This window comes from Typopeltis vanoorti, chromosome 14, assembly GCF_054136105.1.
Source record: "Typopeltis vanoorti isolate ZY-2024b chromosome 14, IOZ_Tvanoo_1.0, whole genome shotgun sequence".
NCBI lineage: Eukaryota > Metazoa > Arthropoda > Arachnida > Uropygi > Thelyphonidae > Typopeltis > Typopeltis vanoorti.
This window is the reverse complement of record NC_143562.1, coordinates 102146570-102170520: the sequence shown is the minus strand read 5'-3', so window position 1 is coordinate 102170520 and position 23951 is coordinate 102146570. Positions and strand designations below refer to the sequence as shown.

The following is a 23951-nucleotide window of genomic DNA, read 5'->3' as shown; positions in this document are numbered from 1 at the left end:
CAGGAGGAGGCAGGTGACCAGTAGTGTGCCTCAGGGTTTTGTGCTTGGGCTGTTATTGTTTAATTTGTACATAAATGATATAGGAAATGGCTTGAAGGGAGATATTCAGTTGTTTGCTGATGATGCAAAGTTGGGTAGCGTAATAAAAAATCAAGCTGATGTTGAGAGTTTGCAGGATGATTTAAATAAGCTGGCAAAATGGGCAAAAGGTAATGATGCCAGTTCAATGTGGAAAAGTGGAAAGTTGTGCATTTTGGGATTAAAAGATTACCAGCTGTGTACCACATTGATGGAACGGTATTCCAAGAAATTAATGAGGCAGATAGAAATATGAAGTTCAGAGGGCGCATTGCACATAGGATTACTTAGTTATTGAAGAACACACTAACATCCAGAGAAAAAGAGGTTATTATTCCCCTTTATAAGGTGTTGATATTTCCACATTTGGATTACTGTGCTCAAGTCTGGTCACCTGGATTCCTTGGAGATGAGGAGATTATGGAGAGGGTTCAGAGGAAAGTGACTTTGGTGAGTGATGTAAAAAAAAATGCTCCCTACATTGATAGATTGAGAGCTTGTGGATTGCAGAGGTTGGTTGATAGGCAGAGAAGAGGGGGATATGATAGAAACATTTAAATTACTAAAAGGTTTTATAAAATTGATGCAGGAGAAATATTTCAGCTCTGTGATAGTGATGGAAGAACAAGAGGTCATCCCTGGAAATTAAGGAAAAGTGTGGTTAACAAGGGTGTGAGAACAAGGTTTTTTGCCTGTAGGGTGGTGAATGAGTGAAATGCATTGTCTGACTCAGTTGTGAGTTCTTTGTCTGTAAATGAATTCAAGAAGAGATATGATAGATATTGTTTTGATAGTTTGGGTCTCTCGTGATGAGTCTACTGACTTCATGGAGATACCGGTATAATAAAATAAAAATAAAAAAAAATTACGTGGTCACTGAAGCAGTGGATGCTGTGATTTTTGAGGAACTTTTTCACCTTTTTTGAAGTGTGGCATGGAGCAATATTCTGTCCGATGTGGGACAATATTCTGGATTTGGGACCACTCTTTTCTTCAATATTTTTATGTATTGGTCACTTTTCATTATACTGTCACCAGGCACAAGTGATCCTGGACTGTCATGTAAAACAACTCCAGAGCATCTTTTTAGCTGGGTGTTTAGGAGCTTGTGAAGGTGGGCAGGAGAAGTCTTCTCAGCCACTGATTTGCAAACATAGGGTATTCGCTCTTCTTATAGAAAGAAATGGCTCTCATCTGAGAATATGACCTTCTTGCACTTCTCGACAGTTCAATCTTTGTTAGCTTTTGCCCACTGGAACCTCTTTTTCTGCATAGCCTTCGTCAGCTGTTGTTTCTTTTTTAGTCCATGGGCAGGCCTCCCTGCTTCCAGCAATCTTCACTGGACTATCATGTCAGAAACATTAATCTTACTAGTTGCCAAGTCTCTCTGTAAGTCTACAACAGACAATCTTGGACTCATTTTGCCTTTCTTAACTAGTAAGTGTAGTTTTGCTTTTTCTCCCACATTTTCCTTTTCTGTCAGGAGAAAAGGAAAACGTCTTTTTCTCTAAACGTCTTCAAAATTGCATTAACAGTACCCAAACACCACACTCATTGGTAATTTGTCTTTGAATCATGGTTATGTGCTGAGAAAGAGTACAGATTTTTGAATGCTTTCAAGAGCTGCATCCATTTTATAGCTACACAAAATGAAGAAACCACTATGAATGTCAACTTATTTATGATATTAAAAATCACAACACTACTAATAAGTATTGTAGAGACAGTTAAAACATCCAGCATTCAACCAAAATAGTGAATTGAAACAAAAACCAAAAACTTGACAAAAATTCGGCTTGTTTGATTAATTTGTTTGCTACTGAAAGATCTGATAATGTTGAAATCTTGACAGATAACAGATTAATTTGTAGGAAAATTATCAATAAGAAGTTAGTAATGATGTAACTTTTATGTGTAATACTATCATGATATCCTATACACCCCTTTGAAAGTACATGTAATTTATTGGATGATTGATTGTTGCATTGACCTCCATGGAGTTACAAGATCTGTTGTGGGTGGTCAACACTAGTCATTACAAAGTGTCTCATACCACTCCTTAAACTTCTTCACCATTTGCACTTTCACCATCCTCTCAGGCAGTGTATTCTGTGCTTCTACCACTTTGCATGAAAAAAAAAAAAAAAAAAACCCTTCCTTCTTACCCGTTTACTTACTACTTCCCTTTGTAACTTTCACTGTTTCTCTCCCTTGTTTTACTATGTGAAAAATCTCAGTGTTAATCCAGTAATAATTCTTCAACAACTTAAATATTTCAATCATCTCTTATACCCCCCCCCCTTTTGTCTTCTAGCCACCAAGCTCTGTAGTCAAAAATCATATCATTACTAACTTCTTTGAACCTTGATAACATTTTTGTTATCCATCTTTGCACCCTCTTCAAGATTACTTTATCTTCTTCAAATCTTAGTTACCAGAAGCACAGAAATCCAGATGTAGTCTGATCATAGCTTTATATAATGGGACCACTACTCTTATCTCTCATGGAACATCATCCTCAGTATTGCAGCAATTCTCTTGACTTCACAACCTTTGCAATATGCTCTCAGCACTTCAAATTTCTGTCTGCAATCACACCAAGATCCTTTGCTTCCTCCATTTCTTCCAGTGTTAAATTCTTCCACCAATTGTTTCATTCAATCATAAGGAAAGTGAATCCAGAAGTTTATACATGTGCAGTGACCAATCGTGTTACTATGCATTTTAAATTTAATGCATTATCTTCAAATTCCTGATATGAATCCTGAATTGGTGCATTATGATAGCATAACATTAAAGGTTTACTTCCATACTAACTCGCATAAATCTTACCTTGAACACTTAGTAGAAAAATTGATCTGTAATTCTCACATTCAGCTTTATTCTCATTTTTATAGATTAGTATTATGACAGTTCTACTCCAAACATCTGTAATTCCCCTTTTGACCAGGCTCTTTGAATTATGCAGTGTAGACATTGAAAAACTTGTATACATTCATGTTTTAGGATTTCTTTTCAAATATCATCTACTCCAGCTGTCTTTCCACATTTCAAGTTTGCTATACCTCAAGTATTAATATGTACTCATACTTGCATTCCTCTTGAATATTTTCTGTTGTTCTGTCAGAACAACAGAAAATATTCAAGTTTGGTTCAACAGTCTTTCCAAGTAATTACTCCAGGCATCTAGAATATTCTTATCTTCAGTTTTCATGTTACCTTTATCATGTTTGATTCCTTTTACACTAGTCTTCATTTCTAAGCTTTTTCAGTAGCCTACAGAACATTTTGCCACCTTCCTGATGTATATCCTCTGTGTTCTTATTGAAGTCTTACCATGACATTTGTTTAGCTACTTTTACACATAATTCTTATATTTTTCTCTGCATTCTTTTAGGGCATCTGCCAACTTATTTGCTAGGAACTTTCAATATGTTTTCTTCTATTCCAGGACTGTTTCTTTAACAGTGATCATCACTGGTGTATTAATTTTTCTGAATCAATTGAATCAGTGTTTTCTTCAGAGTTTGCCACTGAGACTCCAAGGATTGGTTCGTGTTTTTGAACTGTTTAATTTTTTTCTTCAATGATGCTTGTATAGTTGTGTTTACAGTTTATCTGTAAAAAGCTGCTCAACTTTAATTCTTTTTAAAAAAACTTTCTTAGTTTTTTTTTTTTTTTTTCAATGTGATATTCATTTTTATCCTACTTAATAATAAGTGATGGTCATTTCCAGCTTCATATATTCTGTACACTCTTGTATTCTGAAACAGCAAAAAGATTTCGCTATCAACAATGACATAGTCAGTGAGACTTTTCTTATGTCCACATGATCTTGTGCACATCTTTATGTTGGAATGCTGTGTTATTAATGACTAGTATGAATCCAGTTTGTTGTTATGCTCCATCGAGTTGTTTTTGACTCCTGGTGATTCTTTGAACATACACTCCATTCAGATCTGTCTCTGACCATATCTTTTAGAATTTCCAGGTGCATTCCAGTTCTTTAATCTTTAACTCCATCCATCCATCCATCCAATTTTTGGTCTTCCTCTTCTCATACTTCCATTAACTTTAGCAAGCATCATCATAATCTTCTCCAGACTGTTATTTGCTCGCATAATATGTCCAAAGTATGACAATTCTTGCTTGGTGATCATAGCTTTGAGGGAGCAATCTGGCTTTATTCTATCTATCACTGATTTATTGGTTTTGCTTTGCAGTCCATGTATTCTTATTAAGCGTCTCCAAGCCCATAATTCAAATACATCTATCTTCCTTCTTTCACTCTTTCTCAGGGTCCAACTTTCACATCTATACAGTACCACAGGGAATACCATTGCTTTCATGATTCTGATTTTTGTTGCAAGGTCAATATCTTTATCTTTAAAGATCCTGCTTAAATTTGTCATTGCTTTCTTTTCAAGTAATAATCTTCTAACTTCTTCTGTACAACCCATCTTTATGAAGTTAGAAGATTATTACTCGGAAAGCAAAAGGTGGCAAAATGTTTTGTAGGCTACTGAAAAAGCTTAGAAATGAAGACTAGTGTAAAAGGAACCAAATTCGGGATCCTAGGAGCACAAAATTGTTAACTACTTTCATTTTCTCCCCATCTTTCAAAATCATTAAGTTCACATGTTGCTGAGGGAGTCTTTTTTGTCTTTTTGAGGTTAAGTTTAAGGCATTATTTAGCACTTTCTTCTTTAACTTTCATAATAAGTTAATCTTCTTTGCATTCTGGTGGTAAGGTGGTATCACTTGCATACCTCAAATTATTAATATTTCTTCCACCAATTTTAATTCCAACTGAAGACTCCTCCAGCCCTGCCATTCTTAAAATGTATTCGCTGTACAAGTTAAACAGGTATGGAGATAAAATGTATTCCTTGTCGCATCCCTTTACCTATTGTGAAATATTCAGTTTCTCCAAGATCTGTTCAGACAATAGCTTCTTGTTCATAATAAAGATTCCTCAGAAGGATAATGAAATGCTCTGGTACTCCCATTGTTCTTAACACATTCCACAGTTTCATATGACCTACAGAGTCAAAAGCCTTACTATAGTCAAGGAAACAAAGGTAGACATTCTTTTGATGTTCCTGTGCTCTTTCTGTTATCCATCTCACATTGGCGATCTGATCTCTTCCTCTGCCTTTTTGAAATCCTGCCTGTTCATCTGGCATTTCTCTCTTCATGAATGGTTCTAGTCTTTTCTGAATGATCTTGAGTAAGACTTTACTTGCATGAGAAATCAGTGCTATAGTTCTCTAATTTTTGCACTCTCTTTCATCACCTTTCTTCAATAAAGGTATATAAACTGATTTTTTCCATTCCCTAGGCCATGTAGTTGTGATCCAAATTCGCTGACATTAAGCTGTTAAAATTTTAACTGCCTCTTCTCCTAGGGCTTTGAGTAGCTCAATAGGTATTCCATCTCCTCCTGGTGCTTTCTTACTGGAAAGCTGTTGCAGTGCCCACCTCACTTCACTCTCGAATGGTACTGGCTCCTGTGCATAATCCTGCTCTTCAAATTTCTCAGTAATTTTGGAGTCCTTTCTGTAAAGGGCTTCTGTATACTCTTTCCATCTTTCTTTGATGTCTGCAGCTTCTGTAAGATATCCTTTGTGTTTACTTTTCAAAATTGTCACCTTGGCACTAAGCTTCCCTGTCAGTTTCCTGATCTTTTTTGAAAAGATATCTTGTTTTTCCTTTCCTGTTTTGATCTTCTATTTGTTGGCATTCCTGGTTAAAGTATTTTTCCTCGTCTCTTCTGGCTTGTCGTTGAAACTTTGCATTCAAATGGCGCACTTCCTGCAAATTTCCTGTGGCCTTCATTTTCCTCCTTTCCTGAGCAGTTTTGATGGCATCTTCTGACAGCCATTTAAACTTCTTCTTACAAACTGTTGGAATATTCTACTTTGCTTCTGTTTTAATTATATCTTTAATCTCTTCCCATAGTTCATCTGGTTCTCTTTCACACAAATTGAGTGTGTTGAATCTGTTCTGTATAATAATATTATATTCAGCCAGTATGTTTCCAAGATCATATCTGATCGACATTGGTGATATTTTTCAGTTTCCCTAATTTCACATGTATCTTAGCCACTAATAATTCATGGTCTGTTCCACAGTCTGTACCTGGAAAAGTCTTGACAGACCGAATTGCACTTCTCCATCGTCTTGTCCAAGTATATAGTCAATTTGATATCTGTATTGTCCATCAGGTGACATCCATGTGTACAATCTCTGTTTGTGCTGTTTAAAGCAGGTGTTAGCAACAAACAAAGAATTCTCTGCACAAAACTCAACTAGTCTCTTCACTGCAGTGTTACAAATACCTAAACCAAAATGACCTATTATGGTTTTTTCCACTTTTGCATTTCAATCTCCGATAAGTAGCCATAAATCCCGCTTTGCTGTTGCGTCTATCACTTCTTGCAACTTGCCACAAAATTCTTCTATGTCTTCTTCTGGTGCCTCTACTGGATTCATTATGCAGGTGCATAAACCTGCATAATGAATCCAGTAGATACCATTATTATTACCATTGCTCTTTTCTCCAAATTTTCACAAAAGGTTTCTTTATTCCTGGTGGGATTCATTTCCTGCTCTGCTGTTTAGATCTCCTTGTTGGAGATCTAAACAGCAGAGTAGGATATTTTTCTCTTTTTCTATTTTCTTTGTCAACTGCCTGCTCTAATGACTCAAAAAAAATTTCTCCACTTCTTCTTTAGGAGAATCTTTTATGAGACCATAGGCAGAAATAAGTTTCATTGTTATTTCTCCATTTGGAATTTGCCCATTAACTCTACTTGAAATTACCTTCCAATCAGAAGATATACCTTCCTGTTTGGTGTTGAATGCTATTGCTACTACTCGTTTCTTTCCTTGATCATTATGTCCAAGTCTTCTTCTTTCACTATGCGTTATTCCCGCTTCCTATGCAGGGTCCGCGTGTTACTTAGATGCAACTACTTGTTAGTACCACTCTCAACCGACCTGTCGCCTATTCTGCAAGGGGGGGGGGATATATTGTTGGCTGTAGAGACGTATGTTCATGGAGCCGGTTTGCCTGCTTGCGGGATGAAAACGCCAGATAAACTGGTGGAAAAAACCCTACTGCCCGTGCCCAAGACCGGCTAACTTGGCTATGCCTGAGGAAGATCCTCAAGTTCCTCACGTCTTCGATGGGAATTGATCCTGGGGTACTCCTTCCCCAGGCATATGGTTGCGAAGCACAAAGCCACTACACTAAGCGCGTACTATGTCCAAGTATAATATCCTATACTTATTATGTATGATATCACCTGTTTTTACTGTCTCTGTTTCAGTAATACCAGTTATGTCTTCGTGGGATGTTTCCAGTTTTTCTGTAAGTTTGAGTTCCTCTCCATTTATACTTCTTATGTTGCTGGTTCCTATCTTCCTTTCTTCCATGTTGGGTTTGTTTTTCTTTTTCTTCTAAATGTTGAGCTGGAGTTTGTTCCAGTAGCTGAATTTTCACTGTTCACACTGGTTCCCTGATGCAAACAGTTTGGACTTTGTTTAACTGAGCAGTTCCCAGCCAGCATGAAATCTCATCATGTTGTATCATAATATCTATTTGTGGTTTAAGCCAATAAGAGTACAATTTTACTGGGTGAATCCCAAATTCCCAGCCCATCATTGTTTGTTCAGTACCTACTAACATGACATACCATGTGGCAGTAAGGATTGGACAGGTCTGAAGCCCCAGTTGATTTTCTTCATTCCTTATCCATATAACATATCCAGCATACTTTTTCCTAAAATGCAAGTAGTCAGATAACGAGGGACTGGTCTCTTATAAGCCTATGCTCATATTCTTGGAAAATTCTATGTTTATCAACCCAGTCCAATATTTTCTAACCATCTTTTCCATTATTATTACTAAAGGCCTCCATCGAAGTCTGTTGGAGGAGTTCAGCTCAGTTCTATCAAGACAAAGATTATGGTTCTGAAAGGAAATACAGACAGGGAATCTCCTGAGAAACAAGTGTACCTTAATGGAGAAAGAATTGAACTCAGCAAGTGTTGAGTACCTGGGATCCATTATTAATGTGAAGAATTGCTGATCAGAACTCATTAGAAGAAAATTACGAATGACTAAAACAACAATCAAGAATAAAGTAAATGATTTTGGATGCAGGTGTTTTTCCAACAGCGACTTATGGATGTGAGACTTGGAACTAAAGGGGTCTGATAAGAAAAGGATAGCTGCTTTTGAGATGTGGTGTTACAGAAGGCTGTTGAGGATATCATAAACTGGAAGACAAATGTGAATGGTGTTAGTATGGATTGGCAGAATGGATGGATGTTTATAAATCTTCCTAAGTCAGTGGTATGCTGCTGTATATTGTTATTTTCATTCCAGAAAAGCACACAACAGGACCACCTGGCAAGGACTGGCGTGGCAGATCACCAAGTTGCAGTGACCATACAGCATCTGATGATGTCCAGTAAATAGATGGATGCTTATAAATCAGTGGTATGCTGCTGTATATTGCTATTTTCATTCCTTAAGATAGCTTATGTGCTAGAATATTTCATCTGTAAATTGGATTGTGTTCTTCTGACCTGTTTGCAGAGATGAAAAAATTTTAGTTTCAGAAGAAAAAATCTTGCCACCTGCATATGAGACTGGCTAACTCACCAGAGAAAAAGCCCTCATGAAAATTTTCCATGTTCTAGATTGTATTTAAACCCAGGTATTTCCAACCAAAGAATATTATTGTTACTGAAGCTCATTGCTCCATCATTCTCGCTCTTGATTGTATGGTATTTCTTCAGGTAACCTCTTGAATCTCCCCTAATACGTCATTTCACACACACCTATATATATTTATTTATTTATTTATTTATATTTTTTTGATGAATTCATGCTCTTGCTTACCTTCAATAAAAGTTCACTTCACATTCATCATTGCAGCTAGTTGCTTCATCACTTCATTTGCAGTTGTTTCTTCTGCAAATGAGGTGGTGAAATCTTATGAAACACAAAAGATTTAATTTGCATTACAACCATGAAAATGAGGGATGATATTTTTGCATTGAAGATTGTTCAAACATTCCAGGATATGTGCTCAATATTATGGATATCTAGGACAAACTTTCAAGTAGCTAGGCATGAAAATGCTTTGCATGCATTTATTTGCCTGCACTAGGGTGAAAAAGAAGAATATAATATCTTATCAAGTATTGTATATTATTCAACCAGAAAGCTTGTTTGAGAAATCTTTCAAGAAAAATTCAAGAAATTCCTTTTTTTTCCCTTCCAGTATACCATTGGCTTAATCCTAAATTTCCAAAAATCAGAAGCAGTGAAAAATATTTGTGCTTCTGACACAGAAGGAAATTCTATAGCAGAAATTGAATAAATCCCACTTAAGGGTAAATATATAGAAGTTGATCACTCAAATACCTAAGCATTTTTTAATAAAGATGACAAATCAAGACAGGATAAAGAAACAAATTTCAAAAAGCAACAAGTGCTCTGTTGTGAGTTTATATGACAATAGTGGTCTAGTCTCACAATTCACAAATACATTATTATTGGCATGTTAATTCAGTTACTCCTTTATGATCCAGTTTGATTTGGATCTCCCCCTCATCCCTTAAAAGATGCTGGCATTTTGAAATGAAGTGCTAGCAAATGTATGATATTTTGAGATATCATATTACAAATTCAGAAGTGAGGCAAAGAATATCAGTTCTTTTTTGTTGGTTTAATAGATAACATCATGACAAAGATTAAAATATTCAACTGGTTTGGTCATATCAGCAGATTTAACAAGATTGAGAGCTTGTAGTTCTAGTAGGTGGCCTGTATGGGTGTTTAGTTGCTTGGGTGGAGACTTAATGTTATTGTTTCCTATTTTTAGCCCCCCCCCCTCCCATCCCTGATGGTGTCTCCACCATATTGTGGTGGTGGTGGGGGGCTTGCACATTCCAATGACCTTGTGAACTATACTGGTGGTAGCATTGCTACCAGCAGGGCCTCTCAATTTGGAGCGGTCACAGGTGAGGGGTCTGACAAAGAGAGTCACCCTGGTCCTCCAGGTTGGGGAATGTCGGCCCCAGGCTCAACTCCCATCTTGTAAAAAAAAATAAACTAGTCACAAAACATGTACCAAGTAATCTTCACTTGACGGACTCAAATGTATATCGACCCAGGCCTTGGAATAATGGTTTATGAATAGGTTCATGGACTGTCAGTAGCTTGTACAGATTTGGAGCATTTCAAGAAATCATACATGAATCAATAGCAATATCATTAGGAAAAAATCGTGGTCATCACCAATTGAATTTGAAATTTTTAATGAAAAAATAAGTAAGCTATTCTTTACAAGCAAAATGGTTCAAGATAACCTTTATTAATGCACACACACTTACAGAAGCTGCAGAAGAGTCAATAAAAGATGAATTCTATGAAAAACGGGAATTAATTGTAGAAAAAATTCCCTCGCTGAATATAATAATTTTAGTAGCTGATTTCACTGCAAAAATGGAGAAGAAGGAATATATAACCAATTGTTAGACACCTAGCTTTCATAAGGAGACAAATATTAATGGAGAAATATTAATTAATTTGGCCACATCTAGAAATTTATTAATAAGCAGCACTATGTTTATGAGGAAGAATATATACAAACAAAAATGGAAATCTCCTGATGGTTATACATTCAATCAAATATACCATATCATAATCAGTAGAAGTTGGAGCTTCAGAGGAGTCGAACGTGATGGTGACCATTTTCAAATTGGTGGCAATCTTAAGGGTAAAATGAACACTAAATATTTTTCGACATGTGGAAATCAACGGAGATACAATATTAACAAACTGGGTATAACAGAAGAGAGAAGAAAATATGGGCATGAATTAAAACAGAAATCAAAAATTATGAATTATGCAACTGGAAGAGAGTGAAAATATTGAAAACATCTGAAATTGTATAGCATATGATTGCAATCAGGATAGCATCAAAGTTGCAGCAGAAATGGTTCAATGAAGAATGTGAATTGGAATAATGGCTTAATAACCCCAACTGATATTCATGCTGCTCTGAGATGCAAAGAGAGCAGTAAGGAAGCCAATAAAATAAGACAACAGAAAAGAAAATTTTTTTGGGAACAGATTGAAGAAATCCAGAAATACTTTTCAGTAAATAACCCTAGAAAATATTTTTATGAAACTAGAAACCAAAAGACATGCCCACATATGAAAACAATGGTAATCAACAATAGCAATGGATAAATACTAGTCACTAGAGATGAAATAGTAAACAGGTGGAAAGGGTACTTTAATAAACTCCTATATTGTGAGGAACTGTTGAACTTGACTAGCTGAAGTAGAGGAAAGTATAAAGCAGCTCAAAGACAACAGGGCACCAGATACTGATGGAATAGCCAAATTCATTAAATGTGGGGATAGTGAATTGACCACTGATATACTTAAGCTGGTAAATTTAATATGGGAAAAAATAAGGAATATCTGCAGAATGGAAAGAATCACTAATAATTCCAACATATAAAAAGAGAAACAAAAAATGAATGTGAAAATTACAGGGGAATATTGCGGCTCCCAGCAGGCTACAGAATTTTATCTAATATTATACTAAAAAGAATCTTACCTTATGCTGAAGAAAATATTGGTGAATATCAAGCAGGATTCTGAAGAAATAGATCAACAGTTGACCCAATGTGTACACTTAGACAGATATTGGGGAAAAAATTGGGAATACAATCTGCAAGTCCATATTTTATTTGTAGACTTTAAAAAAGCATATGATTGCAGATAGCAGTTATAGAGAAGGCCTTTGGGAAATATTAGATGAACTAGGAATACCTCATAAGATAATACATTTAATCAAAATTTACACCGTTGACAGCCGAAGCATGGTGTTAGCTAATAGAATTAAATCTGAACCTTTTGATATTATGACAGGATTGAAGTAAGGGAACAGTAATATTAGGATATGCAGATGATATATGCCTTGTTTGGAAAAAATGCTGAAGACATTAGAACATTTAGAAAACTCTGCTGAAAAACTAGGATAACTGAATCAACCAGGATAAAACTGAATATTTAAATGTATGCAGAAATCGCAATCAAGGGGAAAATGACTTTTACTATTGATAGCCTGAAATTTAAAAGGTGTCACCTCCTTCAAATATCTTGGAACATTGATTACGCGAAATAATAAAATTAGTACAGAAATAAAAGCTAGAATACATGCCTCCAATAGATCTTATTATTCACTACATCATTTATTATCTTCCAAAATTCTATCTGTTTCCTTTGTGGAATAAAATGTCAGATTGCAATTATTCACCTTAAAAACTTTAGCCAAAACTTCAACCTGCTGTTAACCTAACTGGAGCCAAGTTATTGTATCTGATGCTTATAATAAGGTAGTCAGTAACTTGGCTTAAGAGTTTGCTATGAATTATTGATAATGATTTTCTCTTATAGTCAGAAAGGGGTAAATTATCTTCTGATTCTATAGTATAAATTTTGACAACAATCATTGCATGGTGTAAAATTTCTTATAAGATTAACTTTTTTTTTTTTTTTACTTCTATTTTGTTTCTTTAGGATTCATCAGTCGCTCAAGATATAAGTCAAACGACCACAAGGAAAGATGTTTTAGATACTTATAATCCTTTTAATGTCAATTCTCAGTCTTCTATAAGTGCAGTTAAGTACATTGCTCTTTAAAAAAAAAAAGTTCATCTGTGTTCTTCATATGCTCATTTTGTTATCTTTATAAATTATTATTATTATGGGACACCTCCAAGGAGTTCAAGGACTCATTGAGGGAGGGCACCTACTCTACAACTCTCCATCTTCACCACTCCACCAACTACAGCAAGCCACATCATCTACACCAACGCCATCTACCACCTACCACAACTACTAATATTATCTAAAATCTATTAGCAGCTGGTTCATCTCACAAAATTCAATTTTTATGTGTATTTTACCCATGAAAGGTTGATAGCCTATTATTCTAATTTTTAATTTACCTGTTTACTTGATTAGTAAACAGGTTGCTGGTTTCATGCACCGTGCTTCCTGCGGTGTCCGGAGCGCTCCTGTCAGCCCTTGAAAATCTGAGGGGGAGAGTGTGATTTCCGTGCCGGACCATACCCATATCTGCAGCAGATCTCCAAGGTGAACAGCCTCTAGTCAATAGAATAATGTAGGTAAGGGAAGTCGGCAAGATGGATCCGTAACCTCAGGACAAGGATTGGCTCTGAGGACTGAGCTGGTCATGCTGGGATCCGAAGCAGGTATGGCACTGCACCGGGACTGGCAGAAACCGTTCAGTGATGGAACGGTTGAGCCCAGACCAGTGTTGGGGCCTTCACGTGGAATGCCTCAGCTGCACGGCGCACCGAATGGCTCATCTGGCACGACCATTTCTGCCGGCAACTAACAGCCAACTCAGAACTGGCACAGATACCAGGGAAATCCGACTGTCTAATTAAAGCAAAGTATATTGTGAAATGGATGTTGAGAGGTGTTGCCGCCAATGTGATTTTTTGCCCAGTGATCTGAATGTTAAAGTGAAAGAATATCAATAAAGATCGTGAGTAATTGGCAGGAGTAAACATGACTCTCCTTGAGGCAGACTTGTTGAATGGAGCTCTGGTCTAGCTGGTTGAGGTTTCCTACTATCTATTGAAAACTTTCATCAGAGGAAGCCTGATGAGTGCAAGATTGTTCAATTTATTTATTATTGGTGAGCAATTCTTAAAAAGATATTGCAGGATAAGATATATTAAGTAATATATAAATAAAGTTTCAGTAGTATACGTCAACAGTGGGTTCCTGCTGATAGCTACTGAAATATAATTCCCGGTGACTACTTTCATTATACCAGGGTCTGGGTGACCATTGAGGATCTCGAAGAGATATGCCTGGCTGCGGATCTGAGGAGATTGGGCCGTCGTGCTGTCTTTAACGTGAGGAATTGCCATCCCACCCATTGCACCTACGCACACGAGCTTATCATAGGGAAATAGCTATCTGACTTCCATTGCTTGAGTTCGGAAGAGGTGAGAGTGCCCGTAAAGACTCTTGCTGTGCTGCTATGCACATATAACATAGGGAAATAGTATTTCTGGCTCACAGGCAGTGGTGTCTCGGTGGTTTGTGGAATCATTACTAGTCCTGTCGACTCAAAGAGGACAGGACTAGTAATGAACTATTCTGTGAGAAGAATTATAACTGTGCTTGTGTTTCCCTAATAGGGGTAGTCGGGAATATAGCTTTTAGAATTAAGTTAGTTTTAAGGTAGTATGTAAGGTAGGTTAAGATGGGAAAATAGCAAGTCATGTGCTTCGTCAAATATAAAAAGTACAGGAACGGTGCAAATTTTAGGCCAAATCCATGGCCGGTGCTTGTCCTGGTGTTAGCGACAGCACGAAATCTGGCAGTAATCTAAATAATATAGGTATTGATATTCCAGACAGGGGGTGCATTGCTAAGAGAGTCTGACCTGATACTATAGTAGCCCAAGAGAACACTAGTAAAAGTAACAAAGTTGGGATGATGAACCTCAAGGTTGATGTAAGCGTATATTACAGGAGACCAAGAGAATTCAAAGTGATAAGAAAGATGAAAGGTTAGTCTTACCCTACTGATGACTAGTCATTGTGATAGTAATCCTGCTCAGTATGAGAGGAACCTCAGGTTAGGACACTTGGTCGAGTGACCAGTGGTGGAAAGCTACCATTTGTAGGATTATGACTGAATGTATCTAAGTCAGAATCCCGTCTAGCCACTGCAATGATACCATTCGTGCCTCGTGCGTTAAAAGGCAACACTAGCCAGAGTTACTTTTGTACTGTCACGGTGTGATCGCTCTGGCGATGAGGCCACTAGAATGGAAGCATCAAGGCAGCCATTGAGACTATCTGGCAGTTGCTTCCTATGCCGCACCATTCAGGTGTGATGTGTGGGCACCAAATTGTCCGCAGACAACCTAGGTACTGGTCTGGATGTTATGCTTAGAAGAGCAGCCACCATATTGTGGTGGGATTCAAACCCACAGACCATTGGAGAATAGATGTTATCTCATTTGACCACTTTGCTCTCACTTGGATAAAGGATTAGACTAAATTTATTATAGAAAACATGGATTCTAGTCTCTCAGGCAACAGTATCGAATGGGGGTAGTCATTTCAGGATATAAAGGTGGCTTGGGGACTTAAGTGGATGCTACAATTTCTATATACTAATGCTTGAAGCATCAGGAATAACAGAGAGTAGTTTATGACATTTGGCAGTGTAACCTTACCAAAAGTTATAGACATTAGTGTGATGTGGTTAACAGCAAATGATGTAGTTACAGGGATGGAGTGTAATGGATTTAGTATTTTCAGGGAGGATAGAGTACACAGACATGAGGGTGAGATACTGCTGATTATATCAGATGAATTGCAGCCAACAGCAGTCACAGTCAGTTAGACAGATGATGGCATTTCTTTTGAGTCAATCTGGTGAGAGATTGAGACCAGTAGAACAAAATATAAAATTGGTTGCCGCTATAGGCCAGGGTATGCCATGGATGATGTAGAAGACATGCCTCAGCTGATTAATACAATGAGTGCGAGTAGAGTAATTATTAGGGTAGACTGCAACTTCAGAGACATAGATTGGAAAGATGAAAGATCATGTGGGAGGAAGGAATAATTACTTGAAGAAGAATGTCACAGAGAGAACTCTGGGTACGAGAGTGTTTTATCTGGTTATAGGATCAGAAGACCTGTCCATAACTCAGGTGACTACATTATCTCTGATTGGGGAAAGTGATCACATGGTCTTCACTTGGGAGGTAGCAAAACATGTGGAAATTCTGTTAAGACGGGGTATTTGTAGAACTACAAGGCAGGCCATTATGATATGCTTAGGTGGCAGTTTGAAGCATTGTATGGTATAAAGATCTTCAAGGGAAGAGCATTCACAGTGCATGGGAGATTGTCAAGAGATATCTGGAAGAAGTGATATCACACTGTATATCCAAGGTCAGGAGGGTAAATCAGGCAGGAGTTAGATGGATAAGCATTAAGCATGAGCTGCAAAAAAAGAAAATGTTGTCAAGGGTATATATATAAGGAGAAAGATGACCAGCTAACTCATGAATAACTAACTCATAGTACAAGGATCAGGTTAGAAAGGTGACCAGCATGGTAAGGAAGGCAAAATCAGATTATGAGAGAAAAAAATTAGCCAAGCAGGCAAAAGGCCATGAAAGGATAATTTTTATGAATGCAGATGGTAGAGAGGTAACAGAAGTAGACAAAATTGTTGAGCTGCTGAATGACCACTTTGCAAGGGTATATCATCCATGTGACAATATTGTTATGGCTGAGGTGACAGGGACTGATGTCAGAACACAGGTTGATGAATTGGAGCTACTTAGGATATTGCAGAATCTGAATGCAAATAGAGCTGTGGGATTGGATGGGATATTGGCTTGCCTTTTAAGAGAATGTGCAGTCAAGAGAATGACTGGCATCGCCTTTGACTAGACTGTTTAATTTGTCTTGGTCTGGCAAAGTTCCAAGAGAGTGGAAGAAGAGCAAAATATTTCCGTTGCATAAAGGAGTATCTGTGTCTGTTGTAGCAAATCATACACCAGTCAGTATCTAAGGAGTGGTGGTAAAAGTACTTGAAGAGTTGATCTAAAAGAGAATTCAGGAATGGATGGATAAAACTATGATATTCTGAGGTGCAGCATGGCATTGTGAAGGGTTGGTCATACTTTAGTAATCTGAATTTTTATAATAGAGTGACAGCTGAGTTGGATCAAAGGAATGGCTGCATGGTGATACTGCTGGATTTTGCAAAGATGTTTGACAGGATATCACATGGAACTCTGTTAACCAAACTCCAACAGGGGATGGAGATGAAAGCAGATGGAGGAGCAGAATCCAGGAGAAGACAGGTGACTAGTGGTGTGTTACAGGACTCTGTGCTTGGACCACTGCTGTTTATTTTTGTACATAAATGATATAGGAAATAATTTGAAGGAAGATATTCAGCTATTTGCTGATGATGCAGAGTTGGTTAGGGTAATGGTCAATTAAGGTGATGCAGTAAGCTTGCAGGATGATTTAAATAGGCTGACAGTATGGGCAAAACATAATGGATGTCAAACTAATATGGAAAAGTGTCAAGTTATGCATTTTAGGATGAAACAATCACAAGCTATGTACCATATTGAGGAAACTGTACTCCAGGAAATGTAATAAGCCAGGAATTTGTGGGCTGTAGTAGATAAAGTTGAAGTTTAGAAAGTTTGCACCTGAAGTATTTTCAGGACAGGGCAACTTGCATATAAAAGCTAATGACTTCACATCACTTGCCTTAGTATCACATAATGCAAAGTATATATCCTTATGGACATGTATAATGCTATGCATTATGGGAAGGGTCACTACCCAGACCGGTGTAGAAGTGTAAAAACTTCCAACAACTATCTCTAATCCAGAGTATTTTAATAATGAGGTTGACACCTTTTGGCTACTCATATATTATTATTATTATTATTATTTATTATTACGGGTATCTCCATGGAGTCAGTAGACTCATCGCGGGAGACCCAAACTAGCAAAACAATATCTGTCATATCTCTTCTTGAATTCATTTACAGACGAAGAGCTCACAACTAAGTCAGGCAATGAATTCCACTCATTCACCACTCTCCAGGCAAAAAACCTTGTTCTGACACCTTTGTTAACCACACTCTTCTTTAATTTCCAGAGATGACCTCTTGTTCTTCCATCACTATCACACAGCTGAAACATTTCCCCTGCATCAATCCTATAAAAACCTTTTAGTAATTTGAATGTTTCTATCATATCCCCTCTTCTTCGCCTATCAACCAATCTCTGCAATCCACAAGCTCTCAATCTATCAATGTAGGGAGCATTTTTTATATCACTCACCAACTTGGTCACTCTTCTCTGAACCCTCTCCACAGCCTCCTCATATGGAAATATGATTTCTACATTACTTCATCCTTGGTATCACCTCTGGGTCTGGCTGCCACTGATGAGACCTCAAGAAAGGTCGAAACCGGTCTGGGCAGGGAAGCCACAAAATACTTTTGTGGTTTCATGTAGATTACTTTTTGTACTTTGTGAAGACTCCTTTCGGTATTATTGTAACAACTTGTAGTTGGTCTTTCTTCAACAGCCGTTGTTGCATATGAAAATGAATCATTTACATAAAAGTGAAAATGTTCTTTTGTGAAAAATGGATACTTTCAGAATCAGTGTTCAGAAATTTCTGTAGAACAGATCAAATATTTGGGTAATAAGTGTCACTTGCCACTTCATATGAAAATGAATCATTTACATAAAAGAGAAAATGCCGTTTTGTGAAAAATGGATTCTTTCAGAATCAGTGTTCAGAAATTTCTGTAGAACAGATTAAATATTTGGGTAATAAGTGTCACTTGCCAGCACTATCAAATTAAGCAATCAAATAAATATTTAGTAATATCGAACCTTTAGTATAAATGCGGAGTAACCAAAACAACCCACAGAAAAAAACAATTTGTGCTTTCTGCAGCATAATTTACATTAAATTATGCTGCAGAATGGAACACTCATAAAAAAACCAAATTTTTATGTGTGTTCCCTTCTCCAGAAATTCTAAATAAAATCATTTAATATTTAAAATTAACTGTTATTCCATTTTACTAAAAACAACTTCTGCTTATACTCTAAAATTGTCATAAGCTGACTTCAGATTATTCCATTTAACTTCTACAATATTTATTATTACATGATACTTATGGAGTCCAAGGAATCGTTGTGGGAAGAAAGCCAAAATCTGTTCTTCACTAGTTTTGCCGTATTTCAAAAAAACTAGTTTCTGGGATCAACTTCTTCTACCTCCATATAAAATTAGCTAAGTTACTTCATTGGAAAATCCCATATAAGCCTTCCTCTCCTGACAGTCAAACTCAGTGATGCATTTCTTTTCCAGGCATAGGACACATCCTGTCATTCTTTTAACTGCACTAAGGGGGCACTTAAATTTAAATATTAATCTAAAATATTTATATTAATATAATAAACCGTTATATTAATTCATTAAATAACACCCCTCCCTCTCTCTCTCTCTCTCTCTCTCTGTGTGTGTGTGTGGAATATTTGCATATTCACTAGTTTTCCTGAAGGCCCACAGAATGAATAATACTCTCTTGTTAGTTTGACATCAAAGATCTCTTCTAATGGTACTGAATTCAATACTGTACCATCTGTATTGAATAATGTAATATTACATCATTTCAAATCATTTTGCTTACTATTTAACTATTAAAATTAATTTAACTATTAAATGTTGAGATGTCTTTACAATTTTATTACAGATCCAGAATACCAAAATTCATCCAAATCGCCACTACCAGAATATTCCATACAGACATTTGAATGAAATGAATCTAATAGGTACATACACATTGCTACATAAACAAGACTATATTGATATAATAAGCTAGACATGCTCTTTTACAGGGACTAGTTTATTCCTTGGAGATATTCAGTATATTAGATAAGCTGTGTTAGGCACTATATTTTGTTTGACATTTTAACTTAATGCTAATAAATATGCAGATAATATTATTCTCTTATCTGTATAGTGACATTGCATGAATAAATTTATTTAAGTTGTAACCTATATATATGACTGCAGTCAGTATAGTTTTGATAATTTTGAGCTGGTGCAGAATAATATCAGCTGTTTGATTTAAGCGGGAAATTTTATTTATTCACAAAAATAGTCAAGTAGAGATTCCTTAAAGACTCCTAAACCAACAGTAATGGAACCTTTCGTTCGGCCTTCATCATCTCCAGCAACAGGTAATCATGGTGCTTCTGATCTGCACAAAAGACAAGAGGTATTATCATTGTTTTGATTACATAATAAGATGAAATTTTATATATAAAAAAAATTCTTTGTCTTATATTTTTTAATAATAGGCATATGTTTTCATTATTTTATGTTTTATATTGTGAATGAATATAGAATATAAAAGATCACACTGTTATGCTTTTATATATAGCACATTATGCAAATTTTAATATCAACTTTGTGGTTGAGCTTGCACTGCTGATATTCAGTAATATAAAATTTAGTTTCTTGGGTAAATCATGTAAACATATATTCATCTTACAACAGAATTTCCAGATACATTTTTGAAAAATCCCCATCTAAGGACAGCATCAAGGCATAACTCAAAAAGTTTTTAGATTTTACATATTTTATAGTTTTTATGTACTCCAGCTGATTATCTGACATATACAATACTCTCACTAGCTTATGAATCTTAATCATATTATTCTTCTTCATCCTATCTACCAAGCTCTGAAGACCACATTCCCTCAAGCTAAAGAAGTAAAATATGTAATGCTAAAGAGATAAAAACAACAGAATACATTTTTTTTTTTTTTTTTTTTGGAAGTCCTAGACACTCACAGGCCATGATCATTATCATACCTTGCTTTGAACACATTAAATGTTGGAGCACTCGCAGCCCACTCTGATAATGTATTTGTTCACCACCTGCCAACCAAAAGACCTCATTTTCATTTTACTTACATGACCTTTGTACAGTTCCCAGGAATGACTTCTTGTTTTTGCATCACCCATTATTCTATATGATAATTCTCCAGCATCTATTGGTAGCTTATATATCTCAATCATATTAACCCTCTTCATCCTATCTCCCAAGCTCTGAAGATCACATTCCCTCAATCTGTTCTTATACTTAATATTCCAGAATCCTGAGACAGTCTTAGTTATTTCCTTTGCACTCTCTTTCCCCCCCCCCCCCCAATGTTTCTGTATCACCCATTATCCTATGCAGCAATTCTCCTGTATCTGTTTGGTAGGTTCTTCTCACAGCTTATGTCTCAATCATGTTACTCCTCTTCCTCCTATCTTCCAAGCTCTGAAGACCACGTTCCCTCAATCTGTCCTTACACTTAATATCCCAGAGTCTGAGACAGTGTTAGTCTTAATTATTTCCCTATCACCAATAGAGCCAAGTGATCAAATTTGTTAAGAGAAATGCAAATGAGGCCTAATTAGCACCTTATAGAGTAGGACTATCACCCCCCCTTATCCATATATGTCAACGTTCTTCAAATAGCAGCAATTTTTTGAGTAACAATTACAACTTTAGCAATGTGTCCCCTGAACTTTAGTCACCTATCTACCAAGATGTCCAAATCCATTGCTTCATCCACCTCCTGAAGCAAAGTTCTAATGTAATAAACCTTTTCAAAGTATTTTTAATTAGCGTATAATGTGGCTTTTATCATATAATTATGCTTCATTTTTTTCATGCTGGATAAAGTGTTCTTCAGTAGTGTTTGTTGTTGGAATTTTGTTTATTTGTGGTTTTGCTCCTTGTTTGTTCCTGCTGCTTCTGCTTTCTGAAAATAGTGAAAAGAAATGCACATCTGTGGCATGGAAAACATCAGCACAAAGATCAAGTACTGCCTTGGATTTTTCCCACAGATGCCTTATGAGAATTGCTTCATATATGCACCCAAAAGGTGGCAAGCATGGTAAAGAATAAAAGGTGCAGTATGAGAGGAAATTGACTGGTCAGATCAAGGTTAATTCAAGGGAATTTTTCTGCTATATGGCAAGAAAGAGGAAGAATAATAATTATGGCAGGTTGACACTACTGGATGGTTATGGCAGCAGAGTGACTGTTGCAAAGACTATAGTGGAATTATTGAATGAGCACTTTATCAGCATATATCATACTGGTGTAAATGATGCTGTGCAATATGTAGAAGGGGAGGCAAGTATTCAGAGAATCAGAAGTGAAAGAATCAGAGGTGCATCAGGTGTTGATTTGGGATAGATGTTAATAAGCTTGTGGTAATGGATAACATTTTACCACATAATTTTAAGTAATGTGCACAACAGTTAGCTATGCTTTAGATCTAATTATTTAATGAAAGTCTTGTGGTGGGTAAGGTTGCTAAGGAGTGGAAAGAAGGCAAAATAATACCACTCCGTATGCATGGTTCTAGGACAGAACTTACCAATTATAGACCAGTCTGTATAACTGCAGTTATAATCAAGATGTTTAGGAGTAGAATACAAGATTGGGTTGATGGACATAGTATTCTTTATGATGGTCAGCATGAATTTGTAAAGGTTGGGTCTTATTTTAGCAATTTACTTATATTTTATGATAAGGCAACAAGTGTGTTAGATAAGGGAGAATCATATACAGAATAGAATCATATAAAGGAGAATCGTATACATTTTATTATTATTACATGACACCTCCAGGGAGTCCAAAGACTCATCAAGGGAGGGCACCTACTCTACAACTCTGTCTCCACCACTCAATCCACCAATGAACCACAGCTACACTGTTGTTATATGATGAAATATAATGCCATCTACTGCCCACCACCACTATTTTCACAATCACAAACATCCATGCCCACAGTGGGACATGATGAGCTAATGAGTGTGTTAGATAAGGGAGAATCATATACAGTGATATTCTTGGACTGTATATGATTCTCCCTTATCTAACACACTCATTACCTCATCATGTCCTGCTGTAGGCATGGATGTTTGTGATTGTGAAAATAGTGGTGGTGGGTGGTATTGTATGGATTACCACATATGTTGATGTATAAATTACAGAGGATGGAAATAGATAGTAAATTGATTAGATGGATTGGAAGTTAGTTCTCTGAACGATACCAGCAAGTTGTGTATGATGGAACAGTTTCTCAAAAAAAAATATGGTAATTTGTGGCATGTCCCAGGGTTCTGTTTTTGGGCTCCTGCTATTTAACTTGTTTGTAAATGATGTATCTTGTAGTCTCACTGGGGATATTCAGTTGATTGCTGATGTTGCAAAGTTGGTGAGATTTATAAGTAACACTGCTGATAATTCCTTATATGAAGTTTGAATAGACTTGATTTCAACAAAGGAGTGAGGTTGAAGGTTTAATATTAATACGTGCAGGGTGCTGCATTTTGGCATGCTGAAATATAAGGCTGTGTACTATATTGATGGCACTGTACTGCAGGAGGTGGATGAGATTCGAGATTTGGAAATGATGGTTGACAGTAGACTGAAGTTTAGAGGGCCTACTGTAAGTATTGCAGAGACTGCATATCATAGCTGCTATAAGAAATACACTAATATGTAGCGATAAGGTGGTGGTTATGCCACTGTATAAAGCACTGGTCAGACAAAAATTGGATTATTGCGCTCAGATTTGGTGACCTGGTTTTCATTGTGTTGTGGAAACATTGGAGAGGGTCCAGAGATCAGTGACTAAGACAATATAAAGACTCTGGAATGTTGTATATGGAGAGAGGTTGAAGGAATGTGGATTGCAGAGTTTGGTAGATAGGAGGAAAAGAAGTGATATGAGTTAGTGAAGAAGACATTTGAGTTAGTGAGTGGATTTTATTGGATTAATCCTTATGGAATTTGGCAAGTGGGGAAAAACCAGAGGCTATCCCTAGAAGTTACATAAGCATATGGTGAAGAGAAGGGAGGACAATTGTAAGTGTTATATGTTGTTAATACAGGGAATGGAGTGTTAAGGATTTTAAGATTCAGTATGATGAATATGTTGTCATTTGAATGAATCTCTCACGATGACTTTGCCAATTCCATCAAGAGTGTAATAATAATATCTTTTCTGGTCAAAGTGCATAACTTTACACTTATCAACATTGAAATAACATCTTTATTTTTGATAAAGATGTTATTTTTATTTATAACATCTTTATTTATAACAACTTTATTTATAACATCTTCTGATATGTTGTTGGT

The 23951-nt window shown here is 36.4% G+C and overlaps 1 protein-coding gene across 3 annotated transcripts in view; it reads left to right on the top strand.

Moving 5' to 3' along the window:
* Positions 1–23951, top strand: part of LOC150099806 (secretory carrier-associated membrane protein 1-like) — a 244097-nt gene that overhangs the window by 18870 nt on the left and 201276 nt on the right. For all 3 annotated transcript variants that reach the window (XM_090403729.1, XM_090403730.1, XM_090403728.1), the window contains exons 2-3: positions 12695–12796; positions 19902–20018. In XM_090403729.1, the coding sequence (XP_090259855.1) occupies positions 19941–20018 (78 nt within the window). In that variant the 5' untranslated portion in view covers positions 12695–12796; positions 19902–19940. The remainder of the gene's footprint in view (positions 1–12694; positions 12797–19901; positions 20019–23951) is intronic.